The sequence below is a fragment of the Coccinella septempunctata genome, chromosome 8 (genome assembly GCF_907165205.1).
Source record: "Coccinella septempunctata chromosome 8, icCocSept1.1, whole genome shotgun sequence".
Taxonomy (NCBI): Eukaryota; Metazoa; Arthropoda; class Insecta; order Coleoptera; family Coccinellidae; genus Coccinella; species Coccinella septempunctata.
This window is the reverse complement of record NC_058196.1, coordinates 28,618,971-28,634,947: the sequence shown is the minus strand read 5'-3', so window position 1 is coordinate 28,634,947 and position 15,977 is coordinate 28,618,971. Positions and strand designations below refer to the sequence as shown.

At 36.2% G+C, this 15,977-nt stretch overlaps 3 protein-coding genes across 6 annotated transcripts; 2 read left to right on the top strand and 1 right to left on the bottom strand.

Annotated features, from left to right (window-relative positions):
- Nucleotides 1-7: 7 nt before the first annotated feature.
- Nucleotides 8-2,181, top strand: LOC123318523. The gene is made up of 2 exons (XM_044905167.1): nt 8-602; nt 1,153-2,181. The coding sequence occupies exons 1-2, from the start codon at nt 348-350 to the stop codon at nt 1,261-1,263; spliced, it is 366 nt and encodes a 121-aa protein (XP_044761102.1). The 5' UTR covers nt 8-347; the 3' UTR covers nt 1,264-2,181.
- Nucleotides 1,691-7,160, bottom strand: LOC123318522 (sorting nexin-4-like). 2 transcript variants are annotated; one of them, XM_044905166.1, is made up of 6 exons: nt 7,023-7,160; nt 3,955-4,061; nt 3,572-3,900; nt 2,931-3,522; nt 2,760-2,874; nt 1,691-2,579 (listed from the first exon to the last, which is right to left on the bottom strand). In XM_044905166.1, exons 1-6 carry the CDS (start codon nt 7,053-7,055, stop codon nt 2,529-2,531), a joined length of 1,227 nt encoding a protein of 408 aa, XP_044761101.1. In that variant the 5' UTR covers nt 7,056-7,160; the 3' UTR covers nt 1,691-2,528. The 2 variants fall into 2 exon arrangements, with proteins under 2 accessions (XP_044761101.1, XP_044761100.1); XM_044905165.1 differs by lacking the exon at nt 7,023-7,160 and adding an exon at nt 4,129-4,399.
- LOC123318521 (calcium-binding mitochondrial carrier protein Aralar1) lies at nt 4,900-15,791 on the top strand. Of its 3 annotated transcripts, none has more exons than XM_044905163.1 (11): nt 4,900-5,090; nt 7,804-8,119; nt 8,235-8,521; nt 8,841-9,079; nt 10,114-10,204; nt 10,309-10,384; nt 10,502-10,791; nt 10,850-11,085; nt 11,421-11,623; nt 11,707-11,797; nt 15,378-15,791. In XM_044905163.1, exons 1-11 carry the CDS (start codon nt 5,055-5,057, stop codon nt 15,535-15,537), a joined length of 2,025 nt encoding a protein of 674 aa, XP_044761098.1. In that variant the 5' UTR covers nt 4,900-5,054; the 3' UTR covers nt 15,538-15,791. The 3 variants fall into 3 exon arrangements, with proteins under 3 accessions (XP_044761098.1, XP_044761097.1, XP_044761099.1); XM_044905162.1 differs by lacking the exon at nt 4,900-5,090 and adding an exon at nt 7,236-7,377; XM_044905164.1 differs by lacking the exon at nt 4,900-5,090 and adding an exon at nt 7,254-7,390.
- The last annotated feature ends 186 nt before the right edge of the window (nt 15,792-15,977 follow it).

Below are 15,977 nucleotides of genomic sequence, written 5' to 3'. Positions count from 1 at the left end.
TGCCTTCAAAAATTCGCAATAAACTATATAGCCTACCTATACTATATAGAAAATCCGCCTCTGAAACGATTCGATCATTTATACAACGTTCTGCCAAGATAGAAAAGTTTCTTTCTCGGTCAATACAAGAGGTTTCCCACCCTGTATTTATAAAAGCAAAAACTTTTTTTAGATATCACTTGCTTCCCCCATTTAATGACTTCCATTTATCATAAATGAGCGAAACGCGGCAAGCACTGCTACGTGGCTTTCTTAAGCGATACATATTTTAGAAGGTTCAAAATTCGATAAAATTGTCCTTCATTCAACGTTACCTCAAGTATGGTGTTATTGCTTCACTTCGAATTATGGATGACCAGAGCGTTGATGCTTATAGGAACGGTTTTTTGTGCCTTCTTGTTTGCACAGCTCTAGGAATATGGTTTTTCATGCGTATTATCAAAAATAGAAGGAAATTCAATCATAATATGGAGTTGATAGGGCACGAGTTGAAGAGGATGGAAGACAAAATTCGTAACAGCGGAAATGGTACGAGTGAAGACGAGGAAAGTCTATTGGCTGACCAGTCTGGAATGGGTTTAGTGGATTTGTTGAATCAGCTGGTGAGTGTGCATCTTTAAAACATCCGGATCATGTTTATACTTAAGGTATAATAAGTAGTTCCCAAGATTCAAACCAAAATCTGGAAAACGTTGAGAATTTGATGAAAATAAGGTTCGAGAATAAAAAAAATTGAATATTGAATAAATTATTATTATTAGCAAATATTGAAAACAAAACACATGAGTATTCGTTTTGTAGTTGAGGACTTCAAAGAAGTATTTATTATGAAGTCATTATCCCGCCTATATCCTACATCGATTTTATCGCATCAGACCAATGGAAATGATGTATTGATCTCTAAATGTTTTTGTTGTTATTCAATCATAGCGGGTTACCAAGCATCAGAGTAGCTTGTAAGTGCATCCATATAATAGTATGATTGACTCCAATGTAGACTTCTAATAAATTCTTTCTATGAAGCATCAGAAAGTCACAGTAGACGTTTTCAAAATGGTGGTTGATTCCATGTCTTACCTTCTGCTGGCAGGGGTGACATGGATATTGATTAAACTTGTTTATGCTTGTTTTTGGTTACCTAAACATCTAAAGAAGGAACTAGAAGAAGAGGAGATGAAGAGAAAACTTGAGAAAGAAGAGGAGATCAGTTGTCCAGATGATGAAGAAGATGTTACTCCTGTTCAAGATAAGAAGAATGACTGAAAAGATCCTGTATTATAAGAGCACCTTACATATCATGTTGAGTGGTAATTTTTTTGATGAATTGTCATATGGGAAATTGTTTGAAAGAAGTGTTTACTGACAAAATTGGATGATAATCTAGTTTTATTTGTATGTTTTACCTTGTAAAATGATAATAATTATAATGAATTGAAGATCTGAAAAATTCAATTGTTCATTTCATTAATTAGCCTCACATATCACTTATACATTTATCTGTCGATTAATCAAATTTGAAACTCGCCAGATTTTCAAGAATTTTGTTCTCATTAAGCAATATATACATATCAACAGGTCCGTATTCGCAAGAATAGATCTGATGGTGGCTCTCTAGGAACGAAACGTCGTATTGAATATCAATTCATTACATTTCAAAATTAACAAATGAGGATAAATAAAAAATGCCTTGTAATATCAATTGGAGAATTTTATTTTGAACACTGATGATATTGATAACAAGAATATTTTAATATGTAAGTACAGACAGGTACATCAACAAAAAATACTTGAAATATACATTCCAGTTTGTTTGAACACACAAATGGTGAAGGAGAAGCAGGTTTTCTCAAATATTGCACTACTTCTTCAAGAATCCATCCATAAATATATCCCTTTAAAGTTTAAGTTGCAACTGCTGAATGTATATTCTACATAGAATGTGTAAAATAACGTAATGAGCTAAATATTATAATATCAGGAATAAAATATATAAAACAATAAGCATCATGAAATGGTTTTTTCACCCAACATGATAAGGTATTGATTTCGAAGTACAGGTAACTTCATAATGCAAAATGGAAATAAATAAATTATGATAAAAAATAAAAGACATCTAAAAAAACATAACAAAGAATATCAAATTTACTGAATTCTGAGCTACAGTACAGAAGCGAATGATATCATTAAAAAAATGGATGAATGAAATGTTGACTTTGATACAAAGCACAAGTTGATTTTGATCCCAATATGTCATTCTGTTCAATTTCTGTAGAGATGAATCATATAATAAATTTCAAACCTAATTACTGAAGCTGCTTCTGAAATATTTGAAGTTAGGTTAAATTTATTCCATTCTTGGGAATACCCGAAGAATATTCATGGCACAAAAATTGAATTGCCCCAAAGACAAAAATGAATACATTTTTTTTAATCAACAAAGTTGAATATCGTTGCAAAAGTAAAGCAGTGAATTTACATTCCCAAGTTGGACAAGTAGATTAAAAATGTATTCAGTATGTTTAAAATTCTCAGGTGATGTTTTGGAGACAATCTCTCACTTGGGTCCATGTTTGAAGATTCTGTGAAAGGCCAAAAATAAATCTATTAATCTCATCTGTTTTCTTCACTGGTCGATGAATTGCATAGAACAAAAGATAAAGAAAAGTGGTGAAATTCAGTTCAGCGCCTGTTTGAAGGGTGATGACGTATTGGGTGGCCAGGGGTTCCAGATTGGAAGGTAAAATGCAGAAACTACTCACCTTTTTACTTGCTTTCAGTTGTAAGAAGGCATAGCTTGTAAGTATATCCTTGAGATCTAATATTTTCTGTTCCTGGAACCTATTTATATCTTCCATAGCCTTATCTGTGAACTCCCTGAAGAAAATTTTAATCTATGTACTTAGAAATGTCATACTGTCAAATCTACTAACCTCAAACTCTCCTTATTTTTGACAACAGCATTGCTGCCTTCTTCAATCTGCTGATCCAAGAAGCTTACTTTCGCTTCTCTCAGTTCCTCAGTGTCCACAGAACCAAAAAGTTTTGAGATGAGACTTATCTTTCCCTGTAGGGCCTTTTCACGTTCCAGATTTTTATTATTGACATTTTCCTCAGCCGATTCTAACTGTAGTTGTAACATGTCACGATGCCTACAAACTTGCTGAAGAGAATCGGCGAAAAATAAGTATTCCTTCATCTGGTCAATCAAAATTTCTTCGTCTTCAAGAGTCCCATCTACTGAAGATGCCAGGGAATCCAGATAATGACCAGTTTTTTGTAGCGCATCCCCCATATCCTTCTCCACAACGCTCCACTCACTGAAGACCCTTCCATAGTTTGCATGCAATTTATGAATTGTATATAGTTTTTCAGCTATCCTAGCCCTAGCTTTGAGGAGGTTATTTAGGTTTGTATACAAAGTATTGCTGTAGTGCTTCAATTCCTCAAACTCTCCACTTCTCTTTTTCGATCTTACGGATATGGATAGGTTCTTGAATGTACTTTCAACAGCTTGCAAATAGCCTAAAAGTTCAAATTCAAATTGAAGAAGAATTGATGCAAATGTACTGACCATTGCTTTTATGTGATTCTCTCCACCCTTCTTCATTTTGGAGAAATTCTAAGAATTGTATATCCCATCCAAGTATAGGGTGGGCTGCTACTCTAAGTAGAAAATTTTCAAGACCAGCCCTTCTTCGATCTACAAAAATTGGGTCAAATGTATCCGTAGAGGTTTTCTGCCATCCAAACATAACCCTTTTCTCAGGCAAAGGAGGTACAACAATGAAAGGATAGGTTACAACTAAATACTTTCGGAGTTGCTCAAACTCTGTGTACCTTCTCCATACAGATGTTACTTTGACCAATTTTCTACTATTTAACAGTTCGGGATTGTTAACTCTAAGGAAAAAAACATATATTGATTGATGAACTTGGGATATGAGAACATCTTACTTCACTTCAACAGAGTAAACAGTGAAATAATCCCTGATATTCAAAGTACCATTAGCTCGTTTTTCAGATTCGGACACAGAAATCTCCAACTGTCCAAGCAAATTTACCTGGAATCAATGAAATATTATTCATGCCTATTCATCATTTTTGTCATGATTTTGAAACACGATGTACCTTTTTCACTTGAACAACTTGTGTATTTCCATTTGTGCTTATACCCTCCATTATTCATGTAACACGTTCAGAAAGAGATTCAAATTTCACTTTCATTAAAGAATATTCTAATCAGTACATCACAATAAAACATCGCTTTTTCCATTCTGACTTTTCTGATGTCAAACGAATGACGAATGATCTCTTGACAGTTTCAGCTGACTGCTGAGTCAAAAATTAACCTCTTTGGCTGACTGCTGACAGTAGAAGATCAGTAGTAGTTTGTCTATGCAGTAGATCCAAAGTTTGTTTCAAGCACCCTTCCTAAGAACCATAGAGAAAGGGTCTCTGCTAAGAACTAAGACCCAAAGATCATAGAGTTCTATAAACTCTGCTAAGACCTTTTTGAGTTACATAATTACTTAATTGTTAATGCTAAGACCTATGAAAGTGGCCAATCTAATGGGTTGCTGGAAATCTCGTGAACGTTAACTATCATTGATAGCTAAATCTAATCGATAGTCTATCAATTAGATTTCCTGGATCTTAGGTCTTAAGTTGTTAATTTTTTATCCAGTTACCTGCATAGTGAGGTGATCCGTTTTTCAGGGGTTGAGGGTGGACTATTCTGCTAAGTTACAGTCTTTTCAGAATTTTTTGATCATTATTAGTATTGTGAATCTACGAATATGTCGTTAATTTTCAGAAAATGTGAAATAAGTTTCTGCTTTCTGCTGTCATCGTTTGTCAAAGCACTAAAGCAGAGACGTCAGGTCAGAGTCATATGATTCGGCTGTCAGTGTCAGAAACTAACCTTGCTCTTTGTAGGTTATCAATTTGTATGGCAATCTAGATTTTTAATTTTTGTGTTTTCGGAAGCTTAGGTACACGCAACTGTGTTTTAATTTTCTATTGAAATCTGGTTTTGTAAAAGTGAAAGAATAGTAATGGACAAGTTTTTCAAGCCAGCTCGATGTCAAGAGGTTGGTTACATGGCTAATAATTATCATAATTTGGGTTTTCATATCTTGTTGATCTAATTCTTTATCATCAGTGTAACTTCATCGGCTCAAACTGTGAATTAGTAGGTTGGAAACATACTAAGGGCTATTGAAAATATTTAAATCTTCTCGCTTTTCTTCTAGTCAGAAAATCCTTTTAATTGAATGTTCCAGGGTTGTTGACAAAATTTCATAACTCAGAAAAATATAATGATGAAAGTTATCCAGTTGATCCTGAAGTTTAATGGATTTATCTTGGATTGTATTTATAAGAAATGTATTCAAATTTCTTTCGTCGAATTTACAATATACATCCCATCTTTCTGTCCCTCTTGTTTATTCATATTTCATTAATGGATTAATTGTTTGCTATCCATAATCGGCATTGGACAATATGATATATTAGGAAATGCTCGAGATAATATTTATTCAAGAAGACGTCAAATATTAACAGAGATAACTGTAATCAATTAATTTCGTATAGTTTAGGTATTATCATTGTGTTTGTCAACGAAACCAAATTTTCCATATCGAATAGGAATGCATTAGGAAATCCTACGAAAGAATAAGTCTTAACAATTTTCTTTGCATTTTTATTGTGAATTTTATAGGAATTTTGTGCGAAAATAAATAATATAGAACTATATAAAGCGCGCATCTTATTACAAAAACTCCTTTGGGATTTCAAATTGTGCAGTTTTTTGAAAACCTCTATATTATGGCGGGTAGAGTAAGCTATTCACGCGCCTGCGTCAAGGGCAATCTAGTGAGCAATGTCTGCGCAGGAGCGCTCTAGGAGGCATCTAGATGCGCGTGCGTGCCAGCCGGTGGTTGAGTGCCCAGACTCCACATTAATATATAAAATAAAATACCTACTCAAAATTGACAAACGTTAGTTTCCGAATATTGTATGGAGATTTTCGAGAAATACAGATTGACTGAAAAAAATCTTGGTATTATTAGAATTTTCTTATGCGTGTAATAACAAATGGAACATCCAATGTCTCTCTTCGGTAATCACCGCCAGTAGTTGGAATTATTTTTCGTTGTCACTGAATTCAATCTCCGCCAAATATTTACAAAATAATTACAAAAATGCAGTGTTATGGCGGTAGGTTTTCGAGTTTTTTCTATATTTAGAGTCTACAATCACGTTGAAGCCGGACACCCTGTAGGTACTTCATTGTGTTCTATCATTCAACTCTTAATTCAATAATAATGTGAACTTTATTCACATTTATTTGCAGAGAATTAAAAATGACTTATTCACATCGTGGTATAGCAATTTGGTACAATTATATTTTTAATTACCTAGGTAAAAAAACTTTCATTTGTATTCCCTTGAAATTATTCAAATTTTGAAAACAGGACGAGTCGTTTGCATGTGCATATTCAATGAAATGAGTTGCGTCTTTGGGGATTCTCCAATATATTGGTAAATCCGATAAAAGAATAATGAAACCCTTGAAGGATAACCTGCAACCAGTTTTTTTGGGAACTAATTAGATTTGTTGAGATTCAGGTGACATGATTTTAATCGAAATGAATGAACGAAGAAAAAAAATCGAGACTGCATTGTACAGCGTGTTTCACGAATGAGATTTTACTGACAGCTTATCGTGATCCTTTCGATCTATTTCTTTAAGATTATCAGAGCTTAAAAGGAAGAATATCATAATATGAAATAATTAGCGAACTATTCAAGTTGAAAAGAGCAATTGACTTTTTTAGAAATTCTTCTTATGTCTGCTTCTCTGAATGAAGTCAGGCACGTTCAGTATCGCATGCAATATCCATGGCTTCTCAATTAGGTTCTCCCCAATCTCCCCGTATTCCAAACAATCAATTCACGCAGGAAATTATCTAAAGCTACAGAATCCATTCGTATGACGCGTTGTTTTCCGTTTTTCGTACCTGGTTCTTCGATAAAGTTGCAACAGCTAACATCTCCAGGCTCCACTGGTTCCATCATCATCGGTTTCGGTTTTCACAAAATTTACCGTGTAGTAATATAAATACTTTACGTAACCGCTGTGCAAAAATTTGTTTTTGTCCTGAGGCTATTGTACAAGCGGCTATCTGACATCAACTATTTTTAAACACCTCCGTTCGACTTGCGTATAAACACGTATTAAGGGATTACTTATTTTATCAATTCGCGTGAAAGTGAAAAGAATATTGATACGTTTATTTTTTTTTCTCCGAATCGGTTTGGTGAATTTTCGTTATGATCAAGCGAAAGGAAGAGGCCAAGATTGTTATTAATGAGGTCAGTGAGGAAGGTATTTATCCATTTTTTCCCTGATTTAATTGTTTAGGTGACCCTTGGAGGTCAAATTTTTCTTCTCGATAGTGGATATAAATTGTATTTCTTTCTGAAAAGTTTCAGCTATTACTACTTTTTTTTGGGTAGAAGTAATTGGAATGAGTTCAAGAAAGGTTTTATGTTTTGTTTTCATGAAGAAGGATATTGAATGGATAAACTTGGCAGAAAAGCAGACAATAATATTTTCAACAAAGGCATCAAATGAGTGACTTGGCTGTGTTACTTATTGCCACCTAGTGCTGTTTCAAAAATATTTTAAATATGTGATTGCGTTTTCGTTCTATATTTGGGATGAAGGATGATCAAGAAATATTTGTTTTTCATATTTTCATTCTTTCCTTAAGTATTTTTTCAATTATTTTTTTCCAGGGTGGAGGATATTTGAAACGGGCTAATCCTACCAGTCTTCACGACATCTTCAACAAGTACGCTTCGGTCGACAAGAATGGAGAGAAATTCATGACGTCCAATGACTTCGTCATCAGATACTTAGGTTTATTCGACGATAAGAACTACAACAAAGAATCCGTCAATCTTCTTGCCGCCATCGTGGACACCAGCAAAGATGGGCTCATATCATACTCTGAATTTCAAGCCTTCGAAGGGTTGCTCTGCTTTCCGGACGCCCTGTATAAAACTGCCTTCCAGCTATTCGACACCAACGGCAATGGGATGGTCAGCTTTCGTAAGTCTTCATAATTCATGATAGGGATAACTGTTCTCTTATCCCTGGTACCACAATTTTCGAAGATGAAGATGAAAATAAGAAGTTTTATAACTTTGAGTTCATCTCTTTTCAGCGGAATTCGTGGAGGTGATACAGAAGACAGAACTCCATAAAAGGATACCTTTTAATATGGATTCGCCGTTCTTGCAACTATACTTCGGGAAGGACAAACAGAGAGTGGTGTCTTATAGTGAGTTCGGCCAGTTTTTGCACGATTTCCATGAAGAGTACGCTATTGAAGGCTTCAGACGGGCCGACAAAAACGGTACTGGGTTCATATCGGTCATGGACTTTCAAGACATTATGACTAATATCAAAAGCCACCTTCTAACCCCACAAGTGCAGTCACATCTTATAGAGGTAGGTCCTTCTGAACATTGGTAACTCAAGTACAGGTCAATTCCAAAAGTTCTCCATCGGAGAAGAAGCTGTGTTGCTCTGACGAGGTCAAACGAGACCGAAACCATGGTCACCATCTGCTCCATTTAGGACCCTGACGATGGCAAATTGGCTAGTTCAATTCAGATCGTAACACTTGTTGATTTTCATATCAGCGGATAGTATGCATCTGAATTAATCCTTATTGCTATGAATTAATGAACGAATGATGCCTTCAGTTCGTTGATATTGATGGATAAGTCTTGGTCCATCCTCTACAGGCAAATATATTTCCTTTCAGACAGCCCAAGGGTCCCAGACCGGCGGAAGAAAAGTCAGTTTTCCCTACTTCATAGCATTTAATTCCCTTCTGAACAACATGGAGTTGGTCAAGAGGATATACTTGAACGTTACAAATGGTCACCGGACCCAAGAAGTGAGTAAAGAAGAGTTTATGCACTCTGCACAAGTGATGTCGCAAATGACACCGCTAGAGGTCGATATATTGTTTCATCTGTGTGATGTTTTACATCAGAGCGGGTGAGTGAGAGGAATGTTTTATTCTTTCGACTTTTTTCTTGAGGCTTTGCTTTTCCGCTTGACTTTCTGTAGAAGAGAAATTGTGAATATCTTTTAACCTACATATTTGAAGAATGAAATGAAAAATTCATCAGAATATATTGACGCCGCGGTAAATTCGACAACAAATTTCATTATATCCAAAGTCAATCAGTTCTTTATCGATTCCAAAAGAATATCATTAAGAATAGTAAATTAAAAACATGAACATTGCAATATACAACAAAAAACTAATAATTATAGGTTTCCTTTCTCTTTCCCTCTATTTGTTATAGTTTTACCTAAAAGAAGTTGCTTTCCTAAATTTTTATTCTACTCACTATTCACTATTATCATTCATTTTCCTCATAAAGCAAAGTAGTAATATCCTTTGGTTTGATTATCACTTTGTTCTGAAGCATATAGCCACTGAAATCGATAACTTCTATCTAGAAAATCATTTTAAGTATCTTTTAATCCATGCTGCAATAATTTTGTTTCACTCATTCTTTTTATGGAGAATGGCTGTTGCTTGCCTCGAAATTATTTCGAAGAATTTCTTGAATATTGAAAATCATTTCTCTGACACATCATCAGGTTTATTCTAATTATTGTGTTCTCTCTCATTATGATTATCACGCCCTAATTTTTTCTCACATTCGCTTCAACACATTTATGTCTTTTTAAAACGAAATTTTTGAAAAGTTGGGTACAATAGTTCAAATGCATTTGTGCACCAAATGTAAAAAACAATAATAAAATATTCTGAAAACATTTCCAATCATAAAATCAGTCACAGCTTATGGAGCTTTCAAAAAACACTAACTGCACACTCCAATTCATACAAGATATTGAAATAACTCTCATTGATTTTCGTGAAAGTAATTCTGTTTTTCATTGAATTGCTGCTATGGATTAGGATTTACCAAGAATGTGAACATGAGGAAGGGTTTGTGCCTTCATTTATCCTCGTTAATTTCTCTGTGTGATTAGTGTTTTTTTTTTTGTTGTTTCAGGAAAATTGTATACAATGATCTATACTCGATAGCACCCGAGCAGTATTTCAAACAAATTACAAACAGATTGGCGGAAATAAAGGCTGTGCAGGTAAGCTGCGTGTAGCATTACATGCTTTTGTTTGTAAATTTCCTAACTTAATGGTACGTTTGATACTGGAGTAGCATGTGAAGGATTTAATTTATTATTTTCAGAGTCCCGAAGATAGAGGCGTGGTCATTCAAATTTTGGAAAGCGCCTATCGGTTTACCTTAGGTTCAGTAGCAGGAGGTGAGCATTCCAGAGTTTCTTCTATATTTGAAATCGTTATTTGCACGTTACGCCTGTTATAATTCAGTCGTTTATTATTCCACTACATTTATTCATGAAAATTTCTGTGTTTTTCAGCTGTGGGAGCAACAGCCGTGTATCCCATAGATTTAGTCAAAACGAGAATGCAAAATCAGAGGACAGGTTCCTTCATTGGTGAAGTTATGTACAGAAATAGTTTCGACTGCTTTAAAAAAGTGGTGCGACACGAGGGCGTATTCGGTCTTTACAGAGGTTTGGTGCCACAACTCATGGGTGTGGCCCCAGAGAAGGCTATCAAATTGACGGTCAACGACTTCGTCAGAGACAAGTTCTATGACAGCAAAGGCAACATTCCTCTGCTCGGCGAAATTATTTCTGGAGCATGTGTAAGTTTCGACCCGCCGATTTCAAATTTCAAATAAAAGCCGCAGTTCTTCGTTCCAGGCCGGAGGTTCCCAGGTCATCTTCACGAATCCATTGGAAATCGTGAAAATTCGATTGCAGGTAGCCGGAGAGATAGCCAGCGGCACGAAGGTGCGAGCATGGTCGGTAGTCAAGGAGCTCGGGCTGTTCGGATTGTACAAGGGCGCACGCGCATGTCTTCTCCGAGACGTGCCATTCAGTGCGATTTATTTCCCCGCGTATGCGCACACGAAGGCAGCTTTGGCCGATGAAAGGGGGTAATTATATCTGCAAAATTGTTATTCTGCTAACAAGGCTCTGTTATTTTGATTTAAAGTTGGACAAACAAGCTTTCCCTCAAAGTCCATAGCGTAGTTCAAATAAGGTAATAGTAAGAGAAAGTCAACAAAATGACGGATGGTAGGGGAAGTGCACTAAGTATTGTTGAGGTGGTTGAGGTGAATTTAATACATAAATGATTCCCTTTGAGGATGAAAGTTAGGTTTCTCGAGAGCACCCCATTGTTTCACTTCAAAAAGACGCATCACTAACACATCTCACAGTCGAATCATCCTTGATCCAAAGGACTACACAATAATTATCCGTTATCCAGATATAACCATCCATTGTCCCTCTTGGCAGCTGGAGCTATTGCTGGTGTCCCCGCAGCATCGTTGGTTACCCCAGCTGACGTGATCAAAACCAGATTGCAAGTGGTAGCAAGGGCGGGACAAACCACTTATAGCGGAGTTATAGACGCAACCAAGAAGATTTATAAGGAAGAAGGGTTCAGGGCGTTTTGGAAAGGAACAATACGTGAGTAGACGTTGTAGTGAAAACAATTTTTTCGCTGTTTCATCTCGCAGCAGTGTTCTCAACGATTCTTTTTCTTCTTGCAGCCCGTGTGTTTAGATCCTCGCCCCAGTTCGGTGTCACACTTGTATCCTACGAGCTTCTCCAGCGAATGTTGTATATAGACTTCGGAGGAACGTAAGTACACAACTTCCCGATCTAATTTACGAGTTTCACGTGTCCCATCTCCTGCCCGAATGGATTTGTGAATAGCGTTAATGATTCATACGGCAAACGACCTGGAATGTACGAAAATTCATGTGGGGCTAATTCGATTCCATAAGGTTGGGGTGATGTATCGAAAGGGCGGAAGTATATACAGGATTTGATCGCGATCTTGTGGAATTGTCTGCTGTGCTTGGTTTGTTATTTCAACTCATTCGGGGTGTTGAGAATCAAGATATAGATAGTATTTCTTAAGGCACTGAAGAGTGATTTATGGTACTCAAAATGTCGTCGGTATTTACTAATTTCGTAAGCACCGAGTTGCAGAGGAAAAACTCAGGTTATTTTAAGTTTTAGGAAAATGGTGTACTTGTCCAAATCACTGAGTCTTGTCGGGTCATCGAATAATCGAAACCTGGCACTCTTTCAGCTATCGAATGATTACTTTAAACCACGGTATTCCCTGTATCAAAGCGGCGTATATTCTTTCAGAAAAATTCGAGTGACTTGGGACGATTGTTGAATTCAACTTGTAATATTTTCAAAACGTTGACCTATTTGTATATGAAAAAGAGGTTCGAATATGCTGAATGACTCAGACCATTGATTAGGATATATACTATGCTTCAGAATTCGGAAATAAATTTTGAAAAAAATAAAATATACTTGTTCCAAGTCACCCACCGATTTGGGAGGCTTGGTACACAAGTTAAAATCTATCGATTTCTCAACTCTCAAATAAAATAGGTGACTTGGGACGGTGTATAGTTTTGAAAAATTAGAATTTGTGATTATATACATAGTTGAAATTCGGTAAGGATAAGCCTCTATTACAGCGAAAGTAAATATATTGCAACTAAATGTAAAAAAACTGAACAAAACAAGGGAACTTTGATTTCTTTCTTTCTTTGGTGATTTCTTTGTGGAAATAACATAAATAATAATATCCTGCGAAAAATCGGCATATTTCCTGCTGCCAATGCGCCGCTTGTATCTATTCGGCATTGCACAAAGCGAAACACATGTACAGGACACTAGAAAGTATAAGGGCTATAAAAAAACGCGCTTTTACTCTCCTGAATTCGTTTAATTCTTCCTGTCAATTCAAACGCTTTGGTCACGGCAAACTCAACAGGAATTAATTGTTAAACTAACCGAAAAGACGCTAAACAATCTTGTTTAGCGTTTGTCTTTGGGACAAGTTTGTCCCTTCACTCATAAATGGTAAGAAACAAGGAAATCTGCTAGAGGGGTAATTGTCCCAAGTTACAGGACTGTCCCAAGCTTAGAACATAGATACATGGAATGGCTATTCAGTGCTATGAATGAATTTTTTGTAGTCCACACATGTTTCTCTGTCTAGAGCGACACTAAGGCAGTGGCGTTTTATTGAAAAACTCACATGCGTCTTGTCCATTCGTATTGATGCGCTAATGATATCCGAATCAACTGTCTCAATTGTGATTGGCGACACTAAGCAACTATCTCAGTCCAGTTTTTGGAATGTTTATTTTCCATTCCATGTATCTATGTTCTAAGGTCCCAAGTCACCGGTAGCTGACAGTCGAGGAAAAACCATTGGGATGAAACACTGTCGAACGTCTCATTTTTACATTCTTCGATGATCGATTTCAATTACAGCCTCTTCGACACCCCATGAACTTATGATGGTGTTTGTGGGAAGGCGCTGTAATTTTTACCCGATGTCTCTTTAATCCGCGTAGCCCGAGCAAACGGAGAATGATTGATGAATTATTTTGCTGGCCGCAACCACACGAATTCATCCCGTGTGTCCGACGTTCATCACGTTCTTTCCTTTAACATCAAATTGGGTGATTTATTTTGAGAGGGAACATCCAATTAAGCGAACGATCAATCGGAAATTGAAGGGAGTCATGTGTTTTTGAGTTTTGAACTATGAATTTCTGACCTGACGTGTGTTTTATGATCGAAAAGGTTTTGGATCAGCGTTTTTATGTACTTGAGCTTGACATGTCCTATTCTCAGATGTTTCCAAATGTTTGTAGGCTTCGAAACAATTTACTATGTAATATGTTTTTTTCAATTCCACGTTGCCGATGCATTTAGTGAGAGCTAGCGCCTGAACGAAGGCCGTCTAGCTGCGGTATTCCGACATTAACCTTGAAAAAGTATCGGGGAGGCGAATGAAATGCATTATTCAAACGTCTCTCTACCGGCAACGATTAAAAAATACCGAGATAACGTCTCATCGATCTTTTTGGGCCATTACTGCTCACGACTCCGTAAACATGATGTGGCACTCGAAAATTCAAATTGGATTTTCTCATGCAAATTCGTCCTCTGTTGTCCTGGCTCAGGTCTCCGGGTTGAATATCTTTTAAGTTTTGTTTTCCTTTCGACCGAGTGACTATGCTTTCACGCATATTTCCTGGAGCGGTAACTGATGGCGGAAAATAAACTGTTTTTTCTTGCGGGAGCCGGTTTTTCGGGACAAAGAACTCATTATCAGGATATTCCCATGTCGATGGATATAACCACAGCCTTTCCAGGCGCAGAGAAAGACAACGCAGCATACCCTTTGCTCTCTAGATAGGAGACCCTTTCGGAGCAGGCATCGAATGTTAATGCTTATAATTATTTGTCTATTTTCACACAGGGTCTTTTACGGTGAGTCTTTTTGTAACAGAAGGTATACCAAGACCTTCGTTTATGACCAGAATTATAGAATATCCAAGGCAAGTGTTAAAAAAGTTCGAAAATTCACCACAATCCGTCTGAATCATTCACAATATTTCTTCAAAGTTCTCTGTATTGACCTGTATATCATAAATATGATATTGATGTGGAAAAGAGACGGTAAGTGGACAGAATGAAAGGCAGGCATACTTCCATTCAATTACATCAAATAAGGAAGGATATAGGCTTGAGTATTCGTTTCAATTGAAACACTCTAATTTGGGTACATTGAAGTTAATTCGCATGTTTTGTACCTGACAGCAGTTTGCTGACGTTGATCGACCATTATCGTTCGATGAAGCAACGAATTTCTCTCTCAACTTGTCGGTATGGCCCTAATTCAATCAAGCGCCATATTGACAGATACAAATCAAATCGACTTCAATCGATAACTCTTCATTTCGAAGGGTGGGAAGCTTATTGTCTTAACAAATATTGGTGGTCCAACATCAATGAATTGATGATCAGTTGTTAGATTTTCCATTTATTCTCAATTCCCGAATATTCGAGTGGTTTCATTTGTTCTGGCTGAACATTTTTCAAAGATCAAGGCTGTTTAAATTGTATATCACATTTGTGAATTATCCACTCCGCCAAAATATTCATAGGTCAAGCAGGCATGAATTTCTTGTATTAGCGAAAACTTCAGCTTGAAATTTGGCCTGTTTCAGTTACCATTACCACAAATCTAGTCATTCTGAATACGAAAATTATCCTTGGAAATTAATTCAAGATCACCTCGCGTCTTGTGTTTCAAGTTATATTTTTTGTTAAATATTTTGCATTCACTGTATTTCGGAAATATATTTTTAATCATAATTTTTTTTTATTGCAGGAGACCTTCTGGTTCCGAATTGAAGGTGATGGAAGAGGCAAAATCAAGAAACCCAGATCACGTGGGCGGTTATTCAGTGTGTCTGCCAATATTCTCAGGAATTGAATCCAAGTTCGGTTTATGTTTTCCCAAATACAACGTTCAAAGGACGGTCACATAGAGTTTCCTGAGTATTTAGTAAAACTAGATAGGTGAAGATTTTTCGATCCATCAGATGTTTCTGGAACTTTTCAATTACTCGCAAATGCCGCTAATTTTTCCCACGATATTTTCGAATCTATGAACGCTTCGGATGAATCACGAATGAATTTTACGAATGTATATTATATTTCAAAACAGTTTTTGAATATTTTAAAAGAGGTTTTATGATATATTGATATATGAGTACTACACAAATAAACATATTTGGAATAATTTCGTTTTTTTACTTAGATACTACATGACCCTTCATCATTTTGCAGTGTCCAGAATCGGAATAAAATAGCAGAGTTGATTTAAAATTTAGAATGAATAAAACGAGGCAATTGTCGTGATTAAACGCTTAAGGCGTGTTTTCACTCATTCAATATTCGCATAAAATCAATAGATTTGTTGCAGAGC

Coding starts and splice junctions, on each gene's coding strand:
- LOC123318523 (XM_044905167.1), top strand. CDS start 348: ATGGATGACCAGAGCGTTGATGCTTATAGGAACGGTTTTTTGTGCCTT. Junction 603..1,152: donor TGGATTTGTTGAATCAGCTG/GTGAGTGTGCAT, acceptor AAACATCTAAAG/AAGGAACTAGAAGAAGAGGA.
- LOC123318522 (XM_044905165.1), bottom strand. CDS start 4,179: ATGGAGGGTATAAGCACAAATGGAAATACACAAGTTGTTCAAGTGAAA. Junction 3,901..3,954: donor GTTTACTCTGTTGAAGTGAA/GTAAGATGTTCT, acceptor TTTTTTCCTTAG/AGTTAACAATCCCGAACTGT. Junction 2,875..2,930: donor AAAAATAAGGAGAGTTTGAG/GTTAGTAGATTT, acceptor AATTTTCTTCAG/GGAGTTCACAGATAAGGCTA.
- LOC123318521 (XM_044905162.1), top strand. CDS start 7,336: ATGATCAAGCGAAAGGAAGAGGCCAAGATTGTTATTAATGAG. Junction 10,385..10,501: donor CTTAGGTTCAGTAGCAGGAG/GTGAGCATTCCA, acceptor TGTGTTTTTCAG/CTGTGGGAGCAACAGCCGTG. Junction 10,792..10,849: donor AAATTATTTCTGGAGCATGT/GTAAGTTTCGAC, acceptor TCTTCGTTCCAG/GCCGGAGGTTCCCAGGTCAT.